This window comes from Ursus arctos, unplaced genomic scaffold (genome assembly GCF_023065955.2).
Source record: "Ursus arctos isolate Adak ecotype North America unplaced genomic scaffold, UrsArc2.0 scaffold_15, whole genome shotgun sequence".
NCBI lineage: Eukaryota > Metazoa > Chordata > Mammalia > Carnivora > Ursidae > Ursus > Ursus arctos.
In genome coordinates, this window is record NW_026622819.1 from 57,441,260 (window position 1) to 57,461,757 (window position 20,498).

General features: G+C 49.8%; 1 protein-coding gene across 5 annotated transcripts in view; it reads right to left on the reverse strand.

The window, feature by feature from the left end:
* The window catches only part of LCP2 (lymphocyte cytosolic protein 2), a 44,250-nt gene extending 29,583 nt beyond the window's left edge, over positions 1-14,667 (reverse strand). For 3 of the 5 annotated variants that reach the window (XM_057312314.1, XM_057312313.1, XM_057312315.1), the window contains exons 1-3: positions 14,356-14,667; positions 9,657-9,719; positions 3,860-3,906 (exon numbers count right to left, since the gene is read on the reverse strand). In XM_057312314.1, coding sequence (XP_057168297.1) covers positions 3,860-3,906; positions 9,657-9,719; positions 14,356-14,433 — 188 coding nt within the window. In that variant the 5' untranslated portion in view covers positions 14,434-14,667. The remainder of the gene's footprint in view (positions 1-3,859; positions 3,907-9,656; positions 9,720-14,355) is intronic. The other 2 variants (XM_057312317.1, XM_057312316.1) reach the window with 1 other exon arrangement.
* Positions 14,668-20,498: the final 5,831 nt, after the last annotated feature.

Sequence of the window (20,498 nt, forward strand, 5' to 3'; positions counted from 1 at the left end):
ACATATAGTATTTTACTTGTGCTCCACGATTATTTTGTGGTACACAGATTATCCCCGTTTCTTACCACCAAGGAAGCGAGGCACTGAGAGGGGGTTTTGTCAAGGGCCACATGAGCAGATGTAATGTAGAGCTGGGCTGGGAAGTCAGGTTTTCCGCACTTGCTTTGGGGGAGGAGTGGCCGTCACTTGAAGGGAGGCACTTCTCCTGTGGGGAGGACTGGCTACCTGGACAGGGATTAGCCCATGGATGGGAGAGGGAAGGAACATGTTGCAGACAGACCTGCCATTGTAACAGTTCTGTGGGGAGGCTGGGTCACATTCTTTAAGGGGTCCAGGAACGGCCTGCTTACTTATGGGTCCCTCCCTCCATCCTTGCTCCCTCCTTCCTTCCCTGCAGATTCTCAGGCAGGCTGACTCTGCTATTAGGAGGCCTGCGGCTTCAGCAGAAGGTTGGGCAAATAACCAGATCTTACTGTATTCCCTCTCTCATGGGATCTTCGCTTTTCCTATTTTCCTAGCCTAAATCCACTCTCGGTAATGGGCACAATGGGAACACACGATACAGACCCATCCAACGTCTATCTGTTGCCTACACCACCACCCATCACTCTCTTCTCTTTATTTTTTTTAAGTTACACTATGGATTTAAATATAAAACTCATCACATTTTAAAATAAGCTCCAAGTAGGCTTCAGCAGACTTGAACATGTATTCTACTGATTAAGCCAGATAAGGCTCGGCTATACCAAGGGCTTTAAGCCCATCCCTGTAAAGGAAGCTTTGCTGTTTTATTTAAAAAATGTCCTCCATTACAGTATTTGGGGTATCTCTGGGAGAAACTGTCCGAGAGAGTAGCTGTATCCAGAGACAAAGCCTTCCTCACCAGAATCTGCCTTCTTACAAATCTATTTAATAGAGATTTTTTTTAAGCATGGGGGAAGAAAATGCAGATATTCAGAGGAGTGTAATCTTGTTTCGGTCTGCTGTGCATAAACACGATTTCTTTCCCGTAGCCCTTTGGGGTAATGATTATGGCAAATGAACCTATGTACGAGGGAACAGAACAAATCAGTATTGAATATCTATCTGCATCAAGGACAGCCCCAGACTGCTTGTGTGGGCTGCCTCCTTTCAAACCTAGCACTCCCCAAAAGCTAGTTCTTTCCCCTTCTAAGGATGAGGACACAGGGTTGGAGGGTTGATGGGACTTGCCCACACTCCCACGGCTGGTGGGAGGCAGAGCCCACTTTAGAACTCGACTCTCTCTTGCTCCAAAGCCCATGCCTTTCTAGTCTTTAATCACCCCCCCACACACTTTGGCAAGATAGCATGATCAGTAAAAACTTAGAACTGTACTCATTGGGATTTTGCATAAAATAACAGGAACTGCTAACACTCGTTCAGTGCGTACTATGATTTCCCCATCATTTCCTCTAAGCTTCCTGCTGACTCTGAGGTAGGTTCTGCTGTTAGCCCCACTTTACAGATGAGGACTCTGAGGCTCCAGGAACCCAGATAACTTGCCCACAGACTCCTAGCTGGAGAATGGAAGAACTGGGTCTCAAGCAGTGTGACCTCGGAGCCTACACTTCCGCTCACTAAGCTCTCCTGTCTGCCTGGTCATACCTGAAATGCTACCCTTCAGCAGAGCGAGCCTCCACCACCACCTTCCTCTGTTTCACAGACCCAGAAACGAGAGTGGACCAGGGACTCATCCCAGGCACAGAGCTCTTTGTAAGTAGAGCTGGGATCGGTGCTTGCTTTTCACATCTGCCAAGAGGGCAGGTAACTCTGCGGGGGTCACCGAATCCGGCCGCCGGACCTTCCCTAGAGGCCTCCCCCCTCCTCCCCATTTACCGTCACGTTCATGGGCAGCTTCCTAGCTTGTCCGGGGCACACATGCACGTATTGGAGGGGGATTTTGTTTCCGTTTTCAAATGGCTGAAGAAATGCCCCACCCCTACTGCACCCGTAACACGAGTGTTTACAATCCGCTTTCCACACTAACTGGCAACCCTTCTCACCGCCTCCTTCTCCAGACGCTCCAGCATAGCTGCAGGCATCAAGTGAGCTCCGCCTTACGATAAAAAAGGATCTTCCGAGCTGCAAGTGCCTTCCTTATCTCTTTCCTTCCACTGCTCTGATTCAGTCCCCTCCGCCCTGTGTGCTCAGGGCCATGGCCCTCGCTGAGGCTCCTATCCCGTGAGTGGGGTCCTGCCCCTCATCGCCTAGCTCGCTTCCCTGCCTGCAGCTGGGCCCTCCCCTGCCATCTTTTACCCGGCCCTGGAGAAAGCCAAGACACCAGTTTGATCTCCCTGTTCTCCCTGGGGCCCTCACCTCCCCCACCCTCTTAGGCTCCTTAGGACAGCTCCCCGGACCCTTCTCATTCACGACCAGTCACAGTGGCCTCTTCGCTTTGTGTGCGCCCAGCTCTGACCGACTTGCAGTTCCATTCAACTCCCTGGTGCCCTGCCTTTGCAATTCAGGGCATTCCTAGAATGTCATTCCTAGAATGTCAACCCAGTCTTCATCCGACAATTCCTGGTGTATGGCAAGATCCACCTTAGCTTCCCCGCCTCCCCAAAGTCTTCCCTGAATGCCGTGGGGAAAGTGACTCTTGCCTTCCAACGCCCCCACGGAATGTGTACCTGCATGAGCCACAGCCCCATTATCATTGCTATAATTGTAGTAGGATTGCTTTGTATATCTGACCCTCGCACTAGAATGTGAGTGTCCCGAGATGGGGATTCCGCCCCTGAACAAAGGCCTGACACGTTATATCGGCATCTAGTAGCAGTTCTTTAAATGAATGAAGTATTAGTGTTGTATGGGGACCAGGAGATGCAAACCCAAGTGCACTCAAGGCCAGGTACGTGTATATTACAAAGATATATTTTACTACGTGCTTATTATGTATATTAAGAATATATTACATAAAATCGATATTTCTAGTGACTTTTGATAAGTTCAAAGATTGGGTATCATTGGGTCCCTACGGACTGGAGCCGAGTACTTGCAGCTCTCTTGGGATGGAAAATATCATCCTGATTTGCCACAGTCTCCACCACTCCCTAGTTTTTCACCAACAGTGAGGCTTTGTGTTGATGACCTCTTTTCTCATCATACTTGAGCTATTATTTTTCTTACAGTGGAGAAATATTTCTTCATACCCATAGTCTAGCCTAAGGTGGTAAAATGAAAGAGAAATGGAGAGGACTTCATATTTTTCAACCTGGCCCATTTTCCACATTTGTATCACCCACCTGGCTCCGGTAAGCATTCGAGTATGTGAGACCTTTACTAGAGGGATGAACACACATGGCACGAGGGGCGCGACGCATCTCATTTCAGCACCAGGTGGTACCTTAGTCATGCATCATGCCCCCCTTGCTGGAGATTCTTCTCAGGACCGTGTCCCTGGTAGCCATTCGAGCCATGAGTATTGACAGCCAGAGTGATGTCCATTGCCATTCGGCACCTAGTCCAACTCTGTCATTTTCCTGAGCTGGAAACTGAGGTCCAGAAAGCTTAAGCAATCACCGATCTGGTGCAATGCCCTCATGAGGCAGATCTCATGACTCTGGTGCCCAAGCCGCCCCACTGGGAGAGAGGAAATGAAAACACGGTCCCCAGTCGGGCTTGTCTTTGGCAAGAGCAGCCAACACACCAGCTGGGCTGAATCTGTTACTTCTTTTTCTCAACCTATCATGAAACTTCTCTTTCCCGTACCCTGCCCTTGCTTCTCCCCTTCCTGCTCACTCTTCTAGTTCAAACCAACTGTCATAGATTAAGGGTCTCAGCGCTCCCTGGGCTACTTCCCCTCTTCCCCAAAACACAAGCAATCAGGGGGAGTACTCACGGCACTCGGAGCTTAGGGAACTTCTGGATGTCATTTTCTGTCAGGTTCTGAAATGGAGACACACGGGAGAGTTACAACCCACAGGAAGGGCCCTGGGCCGGGTGAGTAGAGTGAGGTGTGAAATGGAGTAGTGGGGACTGCAGCAAACCAGAGTCCACCTCCCCCCACCTACCCAAAGCGACAGCTTCTAGATGTTGCATAAAACGCCTGCGGGCCTGGTGTGGCCAGATCTTCTTTTTCAAAGGGAATCCCCAAATCTGGAATTTAGGTGACATTTCCTGAGCTCGAAGTATTGACAAATAATTTTAAGTTAAGCAAACAATACAATGAGAGCCAAATTGTGGAACCAAGCAACTTGTTTTGTGGGCTGAATTTGGTCACACTGCGACCTCTTCCCTAGGCTCTTACCCCAGACTTCAGGGTCCCTCTCAGTTTCCATATGGAGAAGCTGTGAGAAGCCAGCCTGGAGAAGGGGTCTGGGCCCTTACACCACCATCACACCCCAAAACCCCTCTCATCAGGGTTATTGGTAGCGTTCTCTAGATGTGGGGATGCAATAAAGAGGCTTTCCTGAGGGAACAGAGAGGGGAAAGGAGAAAGAAACTCATATTCGTGAAGAACTGACTCTGGGGTTCTGTCTTACTCACACCCTGATTAACCCTCATGTCAATCCTGTGATTTAGGAACCATCAGTGTTCCCATTTTATAGGTGAGAAAGCTGAGGCTCTGGGATGTTAGGGGAATTTCAGCTTGTAGGTGATGGAGCTGGGGCTGGAGCCCTGCTCTGTGGCATCCGTGGTCAATTTTCTTCTTGTAAACTTCCCTCTTCTCACATCTGATCCCTTTGAGGGACCCGGTGGCCCATGCTGGAGGGGAAAGGCGTGGGAAGGGTGAGACAAAAAGGTGCCCCAGAGCAGGAGAGGCAGGGTGCCTACAGCAGAAACAGAAAAGAGGGTGAGCACACTTTCCATGGAACTAATGCTGAGCCATAGAAAGGGATCCACTGACATTCTTTTTTTTTTAATAATTTTTATTTTGTTATATTAGTCACCATACAGTACATCCCCAGTTTTTGATGCAATGTTCCATGATTCATTAGTTGCGTATAACACCCAGTGCACCATGCAATACGTGCCCTCCTTACTACCCATCACCAGCCTATCCCACTTCTCCACCCCCCTCCCCTCTGAAGCCCTCAGTTTGTTTCCCAGAGTCCACAGTCTCTCATGGTTCATTCCCCCTTCTGTTTATCCCCCCTTCATTCTTCCCTTCCTTCTCCTACCGATTTTCCTATTTCTTATGTTCCATAAATGAGTGAAACCATATGATAATCGTCTTTCTCTGCTTGACTTATTTCACTTAGCTTAATGTCCTACAGTCCCGTCCATGTTGCTGCAAATGTTGTGTAATCGTTCTTTCAAATTGACAAGGCAGGAAACAACAAATGTTGGAGAGGATGTGGAGAAAGGGGATCCCTCTTATACTCTTGGTGGGAATGCAAGTTGGTACAGCCACTTGGAAAACAGTGTGGAGGTCCCTTAAAAAGTTAAAAATTGAGCTATCCACTGACATTCTAACCGAGGCTGAAAACAGGTCATTAGGGTCGAAGCTTTGCAGTCAGACAGGCTGGGTTTGGATCTTGGTTCATCCATTGAACAGCAGTCTGATTTGGGGCATACTCTTAAGCTCTCTGAGCCTCAGTTTCCTTATCTGTAAAATAGGAATCATAATACTAATAAGGGCCACCTTTCAGGGATTGTGAGCACTGAATACGATGGTGTGTGTCACGTGCTTGGCTTGGGGCTTGACACTCCCTCTGTGAGTAATAAACCTTATGTGAATAGTTCACATGAAAATAAATTCTAAATAATAATAAGCCGGCATCTGGTTGGCTCTCAGAGGTTAGTTTTGGCTTCTGCTCCTGCTCTGGGCTGGGAGCCTCCTGGCAGGTGGTTGGCCGCCTATGGAGAAGAGCTGGGCATGTGCCCCTTTGAGCCCGGCAGGCAGGGGCTGGGGCATCTTAGCCCTGAGTCCACTGGGTGCATCTGCTCCGGCTGTTGGGTGCAGGTCTGACCCAGCCCCCTCAGCAGACCTGGCAGCAGGGCTGGGGCCGGAGTTTGCCCAGAGTCCTGAGACAATCAGGCTTTCGGTCAAGCTTCTTAACCTTTCTCTTTTTATATTTTATTTTTATTTAATTTATTTATTTGAGGGGGGCGGTGGTGGGGAGGGGCAGAGGGAGAGGGAGAAGCCGACTTCCTGCTGAGCGAGGAGCCTGACACGGAGCTCAGTCCCAGGTCCCTGAGATCATGACCCGAGTCAAAGTCAGACGCTTAACTGAGCCACCCAGACGCCCCGGGAGAGAGTCTTAAGTAGACGCCACACTGAGCACAGACTCTGACACAGGGTTTAATCTCAAGACCCTGAGATCATGACCTGAGCCAAAACCAGGAGTCGGACTGTGCCAACTCTTAACTGACTGAGCCACCCAGGTGTCCCTCTCTTATTCGTTTTAACATCCCCAAGCAGTGGTTGCTCCTTATTCCGTCACCAGCCCCTCTCCGGGATGTGCCAAGACTCCTGTTCAGAGTGGCATGGTGAGTGACGGCTACCTGGGGGCTGCCAGGGGGTTGGTGGCTGCATACGGGGTGGCTGGCCACTGCCTCGTGTTGGGCCTCGTTGAGGACGTAGGCTGAGGGCATCTGAGCGAGAGTGTGGAGGAGAAGGTGAACATAAGCCTGGCTGGAGACACAGGAGCAGGATGTTAGGGAAGAGAAAGGCCTCTAGGGAACAGGGAGGAAAGATGAGAGCTGTTTAAACAGGATTTTCAGAGAGTTCTGCCGTGTGATGTAACCCCTCCTCGACCTCCTTCTAAAACCTCCGGCCACTCTGGGTTACCTGGACCATCACTGGTGCCTTTGCAGGAGCGCGATTAGCTACTGAGTGTGTCCTCGAGATGGGCTCTACCTGGGGAGGCGAACGTGAGGGCGCTGCTGCCTGCCCACCCAGCATCCGCTCTCTCTTGCTCCCTTACTGACTGGACCTGGATTTCGTTCGGGGCAGTAAATGTGCCATGTCCAGAATACTGAATGCCCTATACTTCCCAGCAGAGAGCAGAGGTCTTGGGACTCAGTTGGGGCCAGTGAGAGATCACCTGAAGTCTACTGGATGGAACTTCTGGAAAAGTTACTACTTTCCTGAAAAGAAGGGGAGGCACTTCCCACGCACTTTTTGTTTTTTACTCTTTGCCCTGCCCCCTTCCTCCTGACTGGCGTGTGGATGTGAGGTCTGGAGGTGGCTTAGCCAAACTGCAACCACTCGGACAGAAGCCATAGGCGTTTTCCGTAAGCGAGATGGGGCCTGGGTTCCCGATAACTGCGTTCAGCAGCTCACCAGCCCCTAGTGCCCGCTCTAGATTCCTTATCGTTGAGAAAGATAAACCCCTGCCTGGTTAGGCCACTGTGGTCAGGTTTCTGTTAAAGGCAGCCACATGCCTTCCTAACTGACACAGATCCAAACACTATTCATCCTCTCTTTCAACCTTCTGGAAGTATGGCACCCCCTTCCCCCCAGACAAGGTCCTTCTCTTCTCACTGGGAAACCCAAATAGCAGCAACACAGATGCAAGGGACCTACTAGCCCCAACAACAAAAAAAGAGAGAGAGACAGAGATAGAGACAGAGAGACAGAGAGAATGCGGACTTCACTGCTGCTTTCAGGAGCAGAATGGTCCCCGATACTACAAAACCAGGAGCAATGGATGAGAAATTAGAGCTCCGCTCAGAGCTCACTTGGTACCCAGAGCACCTGGGGTGGAGGGCGAGTTTCAGCAGGAGCTGTCTTTAAATACCCCAGTTGCGGGGCCAGGCACCAGGTTCTGCTCCCGGTTCTCCTGGTTCCTAGTGCCCTTCTTTCCACTTCCTCCTGCTCACACGATGAGCAGAATATGCGGTGGTCACCAGGGAATGACAGGTGCTGGATGCGGGAGCAGAGAAGACAGCTTCTCGGATAGCATCTCTCTGCCATGGAAACAACCCTGTCCCAGCAGACCCGAGCTTCCACAGGGAGTTTTGTGGGGACTGGTAGGGATTGTCACCCACTGTGACCCAGTCCAACGTGCTCCTGCTCAGGAGGAGAGTAGAGAGGCTCAGAGAAGGCAAGTGCTTGCTCCAGGTGACCCAGAACATCAGGGCTGCAAGCAGGACCACCCTCAAGGAGGTCTTACTCCCTGTCCACTCAGCACTAATAAGTCTCAGATCTCAGTTCTCAGGGGTAAAGTCACCAGAAGGAAATATTTACATTTAGTACTAATGTGCAAGTTCAACAGCAGCAAAACTCCAGGTATTCCCTAGGCTCAAGGCTCAGTGTGAAGGAATAACGTTGTTAAAAACTCATGCAGTGTTAAAATAAATTGAACGTGTGCTTTAGTCTAATGACTAGGTATGGGACTTAGAAAATTAACATCACACCTCTGTACACATTTCCTCATTTGCAAACGGGGTGGTTGGAGACTTCCCAAAGATACTTTTTTGCCATAAAACAAGCTTCTGGAAGGCGGGAATCACCCCTTAGTCATCTCTATATTTCCCTGATGTGGCATGGTCCAGTATGTAAAGGGAGCCCAGGAAAATGCTTGTGAAGTGAGTGGATGGGTGAATTCATGCTTGACTTAGGTGAAACAGGGAATACACGTGTCTTACATGGCACATGAAAGCAAACTCAGACCAACAGGGTGCAGTTCGGTCTCAGCATGAAACTGAAGAGCTGCCTAGAAAGGGGCAGATGACTATGTGTGATAGTGAGCTCCCCATCCTTAAAAGAATTCAAGCAGATGTTAGTGGCAGGGATGTAATACAGGAAATGGATTGGAGTGCCAGGCAGAAAGCTAGAGCTTATGGCCTTTCTGGCCCCTTCTAAACCCAAAGTCTCATGGCTGCTGACCTCACTGCGGCTCACCACACCTTGCAGGGAAACACAACTTACCTTGCCTTCCTCACTCCAAACCCAATTTGGGAGCATCTACTCATGAGACTTTTGAAGTCTTGCTCCCACTTCTTTTTGGAGGGCGAGGAAGCATGAGATGGGAAGGGGGTTGATTGGTACAGCCGGGATCTGTCTCGCCCACAGGCAAAGGCGGCATTTCAGGGAAATGTTCAGACCACCTCCCAGCCACCTCCCACCTGTCAGAACATCATCTCTTTCCATTCAAAGGCTTAGTCCCTCACGAACGACCGCATCTTAGTATTATATTAAAGTTCTTTGCAATATAATAGAGTAGAGAGAGTCCTATCACATCTGTGTTTAATTGGCCAAAAACCAACTATGTGAATTTGGTAGAGAGAAAGAGGGATGTAATGAATAATGAGGGTGATTTCACACTTTATTCCATTCAGTGAGTATGAACTCCAGAATGAGAGATGGGAAAAAAGAATCTTCTGTTCTCCCAAATTGTCTTTTTTCCCCTTAGGCTTCTCAAAGTATAGACGGCATTTGAAAAGATTTTCAAGGTGTGCGTGTGTGTGTGAACTGTACTTGGATTCCTCCTTATATTTCGACTTTAGAATGTGCCTTGGTATCAGTGAAAGACCTGGGAGGTATCCTGAATAGAAGGATCCTGAGAGGTGATGATAGCAGGGGCCATACAAAACCTCAGAAGATGGCAAAGGGCTGTGTGGGGATTCTGAAGATGGGCATTGATCCTGAGCATCCCCAGGTACAGGGTAGACCAGTTGGCCCTGCCATAATTGGTTAACATGTGGAACGGCTTTGGTCTCAGTGTGTCAAACTGGCCAGCACTTACCAAAAACCGCTGCCCGTCGATGTGATGCTTTTTCACTGCCTTCTCACAGTCCCTGTAGTTCAGCTGCAAAGAAGAGGGGAAGGTGCTGTCAGTGGCAGACAGGTGCATGCCATTGGTTCCCCTTACTTGCCTGCCCCCGAAGCTTAGCAATTTGTGGTACTTGTGGCTAGCCAGACCCCTACCCCCCTTCCCCCCAATGTCTAGCAGACAGGCCCCATCCCTACCTCAGCTCTGCTTTCACTTGCCCCTTGGGACTCTCTGAAATGGAGAAATTGCCTCTGTCTAAGGTTTTGGGGCCAACGTCTACAGAAAGAGAGTGCCTCCAAGTCTACAAGGTCTGGCCACATGCTCCTCAGGCACGCAGAGAAGAGGTGAGAAAAGAAAATAAATAGCAACCGCCAAAGACAATGTCACCGCCAAAAGGCAACCTTGGAGAACATTCGATGTGTTTCCTACAGTGCTTTATTCTGAGCATATCTCTAAACACAATGGAGGTTATCACTCACATTTAATCTTATTATCCTAAATTTTTCTCTTAAAATTACCTTAAAATGATAATATAGGCCTTGCCTCATGTTATCACAAACTTAGGCTAAACATTATTTTCTTTAATTACCCCCTGATTGCTGACCATTTAGGCTGTTTACCAAACTGCTGTTCCATTAATGGTAATAGAAACTGTTGGTAATTATTGAGAGCTCGCTATCTAACAGTCGCTCTTCTGGGTATTTTAACTGATCTTAAGTCTTTAATCCTCACATCTTCCAGAGGGAGCCACAGGTGCAGATGGTTAAGTAACTTGGCTGAGATCCATGGGTAGCCGGTGACAGAGGTGACAGTCGGGCATCAGAACAAGGCTTTAATGTTTCTATCAGGAATGTTCCCCTTCTCATTAGTAACAGGATAACCGATAGTAAGCAAAGCGAACAAATTTAAGTGTGCCTTAATACACCATCCAGACCAAAATATAGAAAGAACATCATGGATATCCTTCTGCACACAGATTTTTGCTCAATTTAAGATAAATTAAGCTGGATTCTCAGAATAGGTTATAAGATCAACCGAAATGATCTTGGTTGCTTTCCCAAAGAGTCACAACAATTGACAATCTTATCAGTTTTCTGTTTCACCTTGTATTCAACAGCCTAAGAATTTGCATTTGAAATACCTCCAAATGTGATACTTCCGACTGGAGGATTTAAGGTGAAATGTTTGCCCTGGAGAATCTTTGGTTCTCATCACAAGTGTGAGGCTCACAATTGGTCAGCCTTCTTTTGGGGGCAAATCATGATCTTTTTGTAATGGTCGATCAATCTAAAAAGTGAATATAATTGTTGTAGTCTCATGGCTTGAAAGGGTGGGAGAAACGTTAGAAAGCTCAGAAAAAGCTGATTTCGAGGTCGGGGTGAACTTGAGCAACATCTGAGGCACCATGGGCTTCCTTTCTATTTCCGTGCAATGGGGTAGAAGTAGTTCTTGGAATATTGAGCTGCCTTTAATTCATCATTCATTGTCATCATTGTCAGATAAAGCTCTGATTTTGCAGATTGCCGACTTTGACCCTACTTACACAGATAGCCCCGCAGACTGGGACCTCCCTAGAAGTTTGATTCTTTTTTTTTTTTTTAAAGATTTTATTTATTTATTCGACAGAGATAGAGACAGCCAGCGAGAGAGGGAACACAAGCAGGGGGAGTGGGAGAGGAAGAAGCAGGCTCATAGTGGAAGAGCCTGATGTGGAGCTCGATCCCATAACGCCGGGATCACGCCCTGAGCCGAAGGCAGACGCTTAACCGCTGTGCCACCCAGGCGCCCCTAGAAGTTTGATTCTGATCCAGTAATACCTGGGTCTGGGGGCTAGAATCTGTATTTTTAGCAAGCACATAGAGGATTCTATGAGCACCCAGCTTTGGTAGGCAGTGGTCTAAGAGCAGGTACCTGGTGTTGTAGATGGGACAACTGAGGCCCAGAGAGGGGAAGGGATTGCCCTAAGTCACACAGTGGGCTGCGAGCATAGCTGGGATTAGAAATGGCTCTGATCCAGTGCCTCGCCACAGCACGGCCCAGGGATGCTCTCTTGCCAAGTTGAAAGAAATTGGAGGGGTTAGGGGTGTCCGTGGCTCAGTCAGTTAAGCATCCGCCTTTAGCTCAGGTCATGATCCCAGGGTCCTGGGATCGAGCCCCACATTGGGCTCCCTGCTCAGCAGAGTCCGCTTCTCCCTCTGCCCTTCACCCTGCTCTCTCTTTCTCAAATAAAGAAAATCTAAAAAAAAAAAAAAAAAAAAAAAAAACCAAAGAAAGAAATTGGAAGGGTTAAAGAAATCCAAAACATGACCTCTGTCCTCGGGGACGTGCATTCCAGACAGAGGATGATCTGCACATATCTAAGACAGTAAGACACAAAGGTCTGCCGATCTGCATGGACATCCCCAGCTAGAAGCCGGTAAACAGAGTAGGAACAAAAGAATATCAAACATGAATTGGCCCCCTTCCACCTGCTGAATGCTGCCCCCACCATATCTCCTGTAATTCTTTCAACAATCCCATGAGGGGAGTTGCTGTTAGCATCCCTATTTTACTGATGAGGAAGCTGAGGCTCAGAGAGGTGAAGTCACGAAGGGAAGGTCGCCAAGCTGGCAGGTGGTAGAGCCAGGATTCCAAACAAACAGCCTGACCCTAGAGCTGGCTGAGAGGTGTCTCCAAAGGGGGCCCAACCTCTCTGCTTTGCACCTGGTCATGGATCCTTTGAATAGAATAGTTGATGACCAAGACCCATCCCCAAATGACTCCATGGTCAGTTCACTTGATATTTTCTCTCTGGGGGAATTAAGGTGCCCAGGATTTGAAGGGCATCCATGTGAGTCTGTGGGGGATGGGACTTTCCAGATCACAGATTCCCTTCCATCTCCTCATCCTTTTTATTCTGTTTTCCTTCCTTCCTTCCTTCCTTCCTTCCTTCCTTCCTTCCTTCCTTCCTTCCTTTCTCTCTCTTTTTCTTTTCTCTTCTTTTATGTCAAGAGAAGGAACGTGTCCCAGTGCTGCAGATGTGTCCCAGGGTCTGGGGTCTCCAAGAAGGAGGCTCTCCCTTCCCCCAGTTCAGGCAGATGGCCATCTTCCCAAATGACCCCTGACCTATCATCCATCTCCCTGCACTAAGTGGGGATTTGCCCATGGATTCTGCAGTTGCAAAGTTGTTGTATAGTTCTTACACTGAAGATGGATCCTGTCTGGGCCTCTCAGTCCATTCCCAGGATCCTCTCACCAATTCTCAATATTTTCTCCTTTTTTTAATTGAACTAGCATGCCACTTTATAGCATCACGGCAAATTTCACCTTCTTGCCCTAATTTATTTGGTCTACATTTAAGAAAAATACTTCAAAAGTCAGTTGTTCCAACCACCTTTGCACCCACAGGGCTGAAACCTAAGTTTATTGTGACCTTTTGGAGGAAAGAAGAACAAAAACGAGATACACACAAAGCAGCAAATAACAGGATCTGTGGGCTATGCCTCTTTCATGCCACACCCGATTCTGCATCTTCACATCTCTCTTTTTTAGGTGGAAGGGGAGCAATGAGGTGCTAGAAAGACCCCAGGTGTCTATGTGTCCCAGGGAGCCCTGTTCCACCCCCAGAAAAAATGGAAAGTTGACTTAAATGACCTCTAAAGTCTTGACTTTCAAATCTCATCTTTACAACTATCTAGAATGTCAACTGAATTCCATCCCAGCTGCCAGGGATGGGGCTGTTAGAAGCTCGATGTCCCTCACAAGACATCTTATCCCTTGAACAGGGATGGAGAGTCCCCAAGTCATGTGGCTTGGGATGTGCCCAAGCAGATGTGTGGCCTGTGGTCCCCCCAGCAGATGACCAAGCACGGGGGTCCTTGAGCAAGCCCCTCCAGGGCCAGAAGGCAGGATAGTAACACTTCTGTCTCAGGTCTGCCACAAGCTTGGCCACTGACCCTGCCGGTGAAACTCTTCCTCTTAGGGGCCTCAGTTTCCCTAGCTATCTCAATCGATCACAACCCAGAGCTCATAGCAGTTCTCCCGCCTGCTTCACAAGACCCTCCTAAAGCTCCAGCGAGACTCTATTCTCTGTAAGGGCTTGAAGAGCCCTCTTTCAGGTCATGAGCAATGACTGCCCAGACGCCATCTCTGGCATCATTTGTCCTTCTCCATCCCTCCCGTCCTGCCTTTGCTTTCTCCCACCCCAGGACTCCATTCACCCCTTTCTATTAAGCAGCCTCAATCTCATTAGTGGTTACAGCAGTTCTGAGTCTCTGAGCATGGACTTTGAAGCCAGAGAAGCGTGACTGGAATCCTGCCTCTGTCACATGCAGTCCCTGGGGCTTTGGGCCATTGAACCTCCCTGAGCTTACTTTGCCGCTGAGCCAAGAGGACAGCGATGCTGGAGAGTGTTAAATGGGGCAGTGCCTACAGAGTGCAAACTAAAGCCCTGGCACTTCGTAGGTGACATCCAACTGAGGGCCTCCCTTCTCCCCCAGAACTCATCACCAGGCATGCTCAGCCATATACGGTTATCTACACAGCGCTCGCTCAACTGGTAAGGCTGCCACGGGGCTGGAAGGTCCGCCGCTCTATTTTACACCTCTCATGTTCTGCTTGGACTCCTTCTTCAAGCCTCTGCCCAGCCCGCCGAGGGCCGCCAGCCTCACCATCAACAAATAGCAAGGCTCACCTTCCTGAAATAGTCTGCAAGGCTGTCGGGGTCCCAGGCCAGGACGTCTGAGCGAAAGGGCACATTCTTCAATGCCATGGCTGCTCTCCAGGGACAAAACTCACAAGCGGAGCATGGGTGCTGCACCCATGGACGGAGAACCCCAAATCCAGAGCGCAGAGGTGTCCTTGGCTCTTCCAAGTCCCAGTTACCTTCTGGAACCCCCTTGTTGAAGCACACGTCTTTTCTGCTCTAACCAGATCCCAGAAAGCAACGGCTTCCTCTGCGAACAAATATGGTCTCTTCTCAGAAAACGACTCAGCAAGTTTCCTTTACCACTTCCTCTGCTCAGCTCTAAATGAGTAAACAAGGAAGCCCAGCTCCGGGGGCTGGAGAGGTAGAGAGAGCGACAGGGTTGGTAATCTCCCCCTGGTCCTGGCCACCCCTGCCCCGCGGGAGGAACAGGGAAGGGGACTTAAGACTCCAGTGTGAGCCCGAGTGTGTTTCCATTAAAACTCCTGGCACCCAGAGACTTATATAGCTGTCCTGCTGGGCTGGGTCTTTGCAGATGAAAATCTATTTTGACAGTTGACCTCAAATATACGTGATCTCCCATATCGGCAAACGGCAGGGGTAAGGAACATGGCCTTTCAATGCTTTCCAACCATCCCTCAGTCTCTCCCAAAACGATGGTGTTGACATTCCTTCAGCCACCTCTGCCTCGGTGGCGTTACAGGAGGGTTCTCAGGGAGCGAGCCGGGCACCCAGGGCTGAGAAAGGGGCCGCACCGGGCAGACCCAGGCTTCCCTTCTGATGTGATTGTTTCCATGCTATGGAACCTCCCGCAAGGGCTTAAAATCGAGGAGTCTCAGTTTCCATATCCATAAAGTAGGAAAACAGGAATTGTCTCATGTACACAAAAACCTTAGCTACAGTTAACCAGACAAACTTAAAGAAAAAAAAATCAAGAGCACACAAATAGCGACCACTGTTAGGGCTGCCACGGGCTCTATCCGCTGTGGTTTCCCACGTAGATTCTAGTCACTATTGATTCCCCCGTGTCTTCTACTCAAAGACTACATTCTCTGGAGTAGCCCTGGGGCAGGACACGGGCATCTGCTGCTCTCTGAGCTGGTCTCAGAACCCCGCGATTCTCACAGTGTGAGGACCTTCCTGGCAGAGGGCAAATCCGGTGTATAAGAGCAAATATATTCGTGCAACTTCGCAGTCTCTAAACACAGTTTCTCCGCTTGAGCCAATGCTCTGCACGCCCACATACACACACAACCCTCAGTTCTGACGCTTGAGGAAAGCATCGCGCTAAGTTGCACCCACTGCCTCGGTCCCTGAGGAGGTCCGTTCTTGAAGGCTTTCTGAGGGTAGCTTTGGCCACGCAGAGTTCCCATCTTACGCATGATCTAAGGAGCTCTACTGTCCCTGCTCCAGCCTCTCCAGGTCGTTGTGAACTTCTAGATCTGCATTTCAGTCCAGGCCCAGCACCTGAGAATCGGTCCATAGAATGTGGTGCCCGGGGTGCTGGGGGCACCAGTCATCAATCGAGGCCACCCAGCCAAGTGCTCTTCACAGGGCCTGGGACCTAAGAGCTCTCAATTACGAATGTGCTCGACAGGGCACGGCCTGCCGTTCAAAAGCTCCGCCATTGGGGGGAGAGGTCCCTTGGGGTTTCAAATCACCAAAATAGTGGTCAATGACAAAAAGCTATTTGAAAAGAGAAGGAAAGAGAGAAATCATTTCTGGGGTAGGGTAGTCAAAGAAGTTGTCGTGGGGGGCACCTGGGGGGCTCAGTGGGTTGAGCATCTGCCTTCAGCTCAGGTCATGATCTCAGGGTCCTGGGATGGAGCCCCGCATCGCATTGGGCTCCCTGCTCAGAGGGGAGCCTGCTTCTCCCTTTCCCTCTGCCCCAACTCCATGCTCGTGCCCCTGCTCTCTCTTTCTTTCTCTCTCAAATAAATAAATGAAATCTTAAAAAAAAAAAAAAAAAGAAGATGTGGAATTAGCTGGAATTGCAGCAGGGCCTTTGGAAATGGAGCAGAGGAAGGACATTCTGGACCTGGCGGGGGGGGGGGGTGTTGGCGTGTGCTTTGTGAGCAAACAAACACGGAGCACCTGTGGAAAGGAATATTTAAAATCATTCTTACAAGCAGAAGCGGTTTTTTTCATGATGTTCACTCCCACTCAGGGGGATAAATATCTACAGAAACACAGAATTGAATTAAGGTATAGCTAAAAAGTAGGCTCCCTTGAAAGAACTCTCCAATAAATGTGGCCAAGATGGACGATCCATGGAGGACATTTAGAAGAGAGACTCGGCAGGTGAGAAATGTGGATGACGGTGATGATGGAGATGAGACTCATCACGGGAGAAACACCTGGAGTCCTTCCCATGCGCCAGGGAGTAGGCTAAAAACGTGCCACTAATTGTCTTATTTAATTATTCACACTATTACCTCCCCTATTTTACAGAAGGGAAAGCTGAGGCTCAGAGAGGTAAAGCTAATTGCTGCCCTGTGCCCAGCAAATAGGTCGTGCAGCCAGGTCTCATCTGGCGCCCTCTCTGGGTCCAGAGCCCCCGTCCTTCCCTCTCTGTCACCTCAAGGCTCTGAGATGTTCCATAAATCACCCAGGTGGAGTAGGGAGTCAAACCCGGCTCTGTCTCCACAGCCTGCGCTCTGTCCTACTCTATCAGCCTCCTTCCCGTGAAGAGCAAGGGAGGTTGTCAATCTGGACAAGCTACAAAGAGGATCCAGCACTTTCTACGAGGCCTTTGGTGCCCCCTCCCCATACGACCACAGGCTCATTCCTCAGAAGGGCCACCGAACAGACAAGAACAGGTGACTCGAGGGGAAGTGGGTTGCCTCAGGCCTGGAGACTTTCCTCTTCCTCAGACCTTGGTGATTTCCCAACACTCGCAAATTTCACATCTCCTGTCTCTTGCCAAGGGTTCCAGAAGTTCTGGGGGGCAGGGCCAGGTCATCCCCAAGAGAGGCTCAGAATGCCAGAAGGACCGTGGTGATCCTGTGCAGGCCGGCTCGCCGGGCCGAGCCTCGGGCTCCTTGCCTGTAAGATGGAGAGGCATAGCCGCAGCCCCTGGGTACCGCCCACCGTCCACCGGTACCCCCTGCAGCACAGGGGGCGCTGCAGCAATGAAGGCTGGGCCCACTCACACCAATCCTTTAACACGCATCGGTCTTGACTTCAAGTGTGAAGCAGAGCACAGAGACAGGCAGGTACGGCACAGTGATGGAAAGCCATGGCCTGGGTGGGAATGTCCTCTCCCATTGCTCCCTCTCCCTCAGCCAGTGGAGAAAGCCAGGACTCGCGAAGGAGCAAGTGGAAAGGTTAGCAGAGGCGTTCTCAGGCTTTGGAATATTATCTCCAGATTAGGAAGGGGGCAAACAGTCTCTGCGCACAGTATGAACAACATGCTGGTATAGGGCGCAGGGGCTCTCGGGATAGGAATTTTAAATGTGGGATCAATGAGCTTGTGGACAAGAAAGCGATGCTTGTAGGGAGTGAGGTGTCAGATTTTTTTATCTTAGGGACTAAAAGCAGATGTAGGAATTGCACATTGCAACCCACATTCGGGGACCTTCCCCATTTCCCCCTGCCTCACCCCACCCCATCTGGAATTGAAACCCCCTCTCTTCCCGCTAACTCACAGCAGAATCAGGTGGGGAGATAACTGTCTTCTTCACAGCTAATTTGAGGAGTGAGAAAGCTAAGCAATCCATCAGAAGACACTTGGGAGCTGCAGTTTCTGCATGTGGGGTGGGGGCAGGGTCTGGAGACTTGTCATCGGACATCAGGAGAGAACGGAAAGTAGGCCTTTGGAGGGGAGAGTGTGTTGACCTTCCTAGGAGAGGCCCCTAAGGCATTAGAAGGTGGGTAAGAGGATGTGCTTTTTCGGATTTGATTTGTAGCGAGGGTCTTGGCTGGGGGAGAGAGACAAAAGTGGTGGCGTGTGGCCCCGAGAGGTTGACGATATGGGGTGCTGTGGGCAATGGAGACAAATGCCCTTGCATGGGTTGACCCCAGCCTCACCTCCACCAACATTTTATGGCCACATGTGCCACTCGAGGTGAGGTGCTAGAGTGAATTGCTATTGAAATTTCTTTAGGGCCTGGGCAGGTTTGCCTATAGAGGGAACAAGCTGTCACCTTCACAGGGAGGGGACAGTTTTCCCCTCCATTCTCAGACGCCGGTAGTGGAAGCGCCATCTGTGTGGAGTCGTTCTGGATGGCAAAGGGCTCCACCCCCGCAAGAGGGTAGAGCAGGAAAGCCCAGAAGGGGCCCTGACCACTTCCCGGGCAGGGCAGTTCCACACACCCAGTGGCCATACACTAAGACACAGAATGTGGTGACCCTGCCTCAGAATGGGTGTGCCGGGGGGCACAGGCTTGCCATGCAACCACTCTGGGAGGTGCAAGGGCTGTGCTCACCAGAGCTCCTGGAGGCTGCAGGTGCCAGCCCACAGCAGCCCTTCCTCAGGCCAGGCTGTACTCTGTCCTGACAGCCCCCGAGACACTCCTGCCACCCCACCAGACACAGTCCTCACCACCCGCATCCTGGGATACACATGAGGAAAGTAGGAATCAGTCGCTACATGCGAGACAATGAGGAGCAATATTTTCCATTTCCTCCATTTCCTCAAAGCTGACAAGTTCATTCTTTTCAAAAAAAATGTATTTTTCATCCTCTCTATCTCGTTCTCTGCTGTTTTAACTGAGGTACCTCAGAAGTTTGAAAGTGGGTGGGAGGAAGTGCTTATTTGGACTTCCTGTCAAGCCTCCCTTCCTCGTCTGCCCTATTTTTGACTTCGGCAGCCTATCCCCAGATAGCTCTGCCACTAAGGGAAACCCCCCAAGTGGCCGCAAGGGTGGGTGGGATGTGGGCAGGGGCAGGAGAGGAGAAGGCAGGCTTCTCATCTCGATAAAAGAGAAAAGGCGCTGCCCCCCTTCTCAGGCAAGCTGTGGAGAGGCAGAGTTGGGGGAAGAGGTGGGATGAGTACAAGAAAAGCAAAAGCAGTCTAACCCACAGCCCAGAAAAGGTCGATGTGGCCTCTTCCAGTTGTTTCTTCCTAAGGAACAGCAGCGGCCCGGGAAACACATACGTGCCCTAGAAGGAAGCAACGATTTGCAGCAAGCAAGCTCAGCAGCGCAGCGTGGATCAAATTCCTTAGCTCTTTTGCCCTTTTGATCTGAACGAAAGCCCTCTGACTTGATGGCAATGCTCCCATTTTACAGATGCGCAGAAACCAAAATTCTCTTGCCCACATTCCCATGCTAGTAAATGCGGAGCCTGGATGCCGGCCCAGGCCTGGGTGGATTTCCATCCGTGTCCTACTTGTACCACTTGGCCCTTAGGTCTCAGTAAGTCACTTAGCTGTTGACTTTCAGTCTGGACTTTCCTGCCTCACCTGTGGTCTTGGTGCCTGTGGCCCCCTCACTATTGCTGGAGCTCCTGATGTCGGCTGCATTACTTGTCTTGAAAATATCAGTGCTCTGACCACCACTTTCTATTTGACCTTCCAGGCTTTTGACCCAGACAGAGCGCATCTTCCAATACACTGTCCTAGATGAGTCACCTTGGGAGGCCTCATCAGTCCTCCCACCTTACTGCACAGGAGTGTCAGAGCCTTCCTGTGAGCATGTTCCTGGAACAGACGGTGGGTCCCTTAGAAGGAGGGGGTTAAGGGTTTGGGGAGAAGAGGATCTGGAAAACAGATGCTATGTCTATCCAGCCCTTCCAGGAGGCCGTGAGGGTTTAGGGGAAAGGAATGCTAGAATCTTATATGTATTATAGCATGTGATCCTTGTGAGTGCTCTTTGGGAAAGGGAGGTAGAGGATACATACCCATTTTACAGATTGCAGAGAAAGGCTTGCAGAGAACAGACACCTGCCCGTGGTCTCACAGATAATCAGACGTGGAATCTGGGATTTGAAACTAGACCGGTCTGATGTTAAGACTCTTTCCACTGAAAGATGCAGTTTCCAAGGATGAAAGTTTTACTAGATGAATAATTAGTGTTTACTCAGAACAGGTCATGCCAACCATATTTATTAGGCTATGAAAGAAAGATTATCCTGTCTTTGAGTGCTCCTCAAATAATCCATCTTGGTTTGCAGATATTTTTCTCTAACAA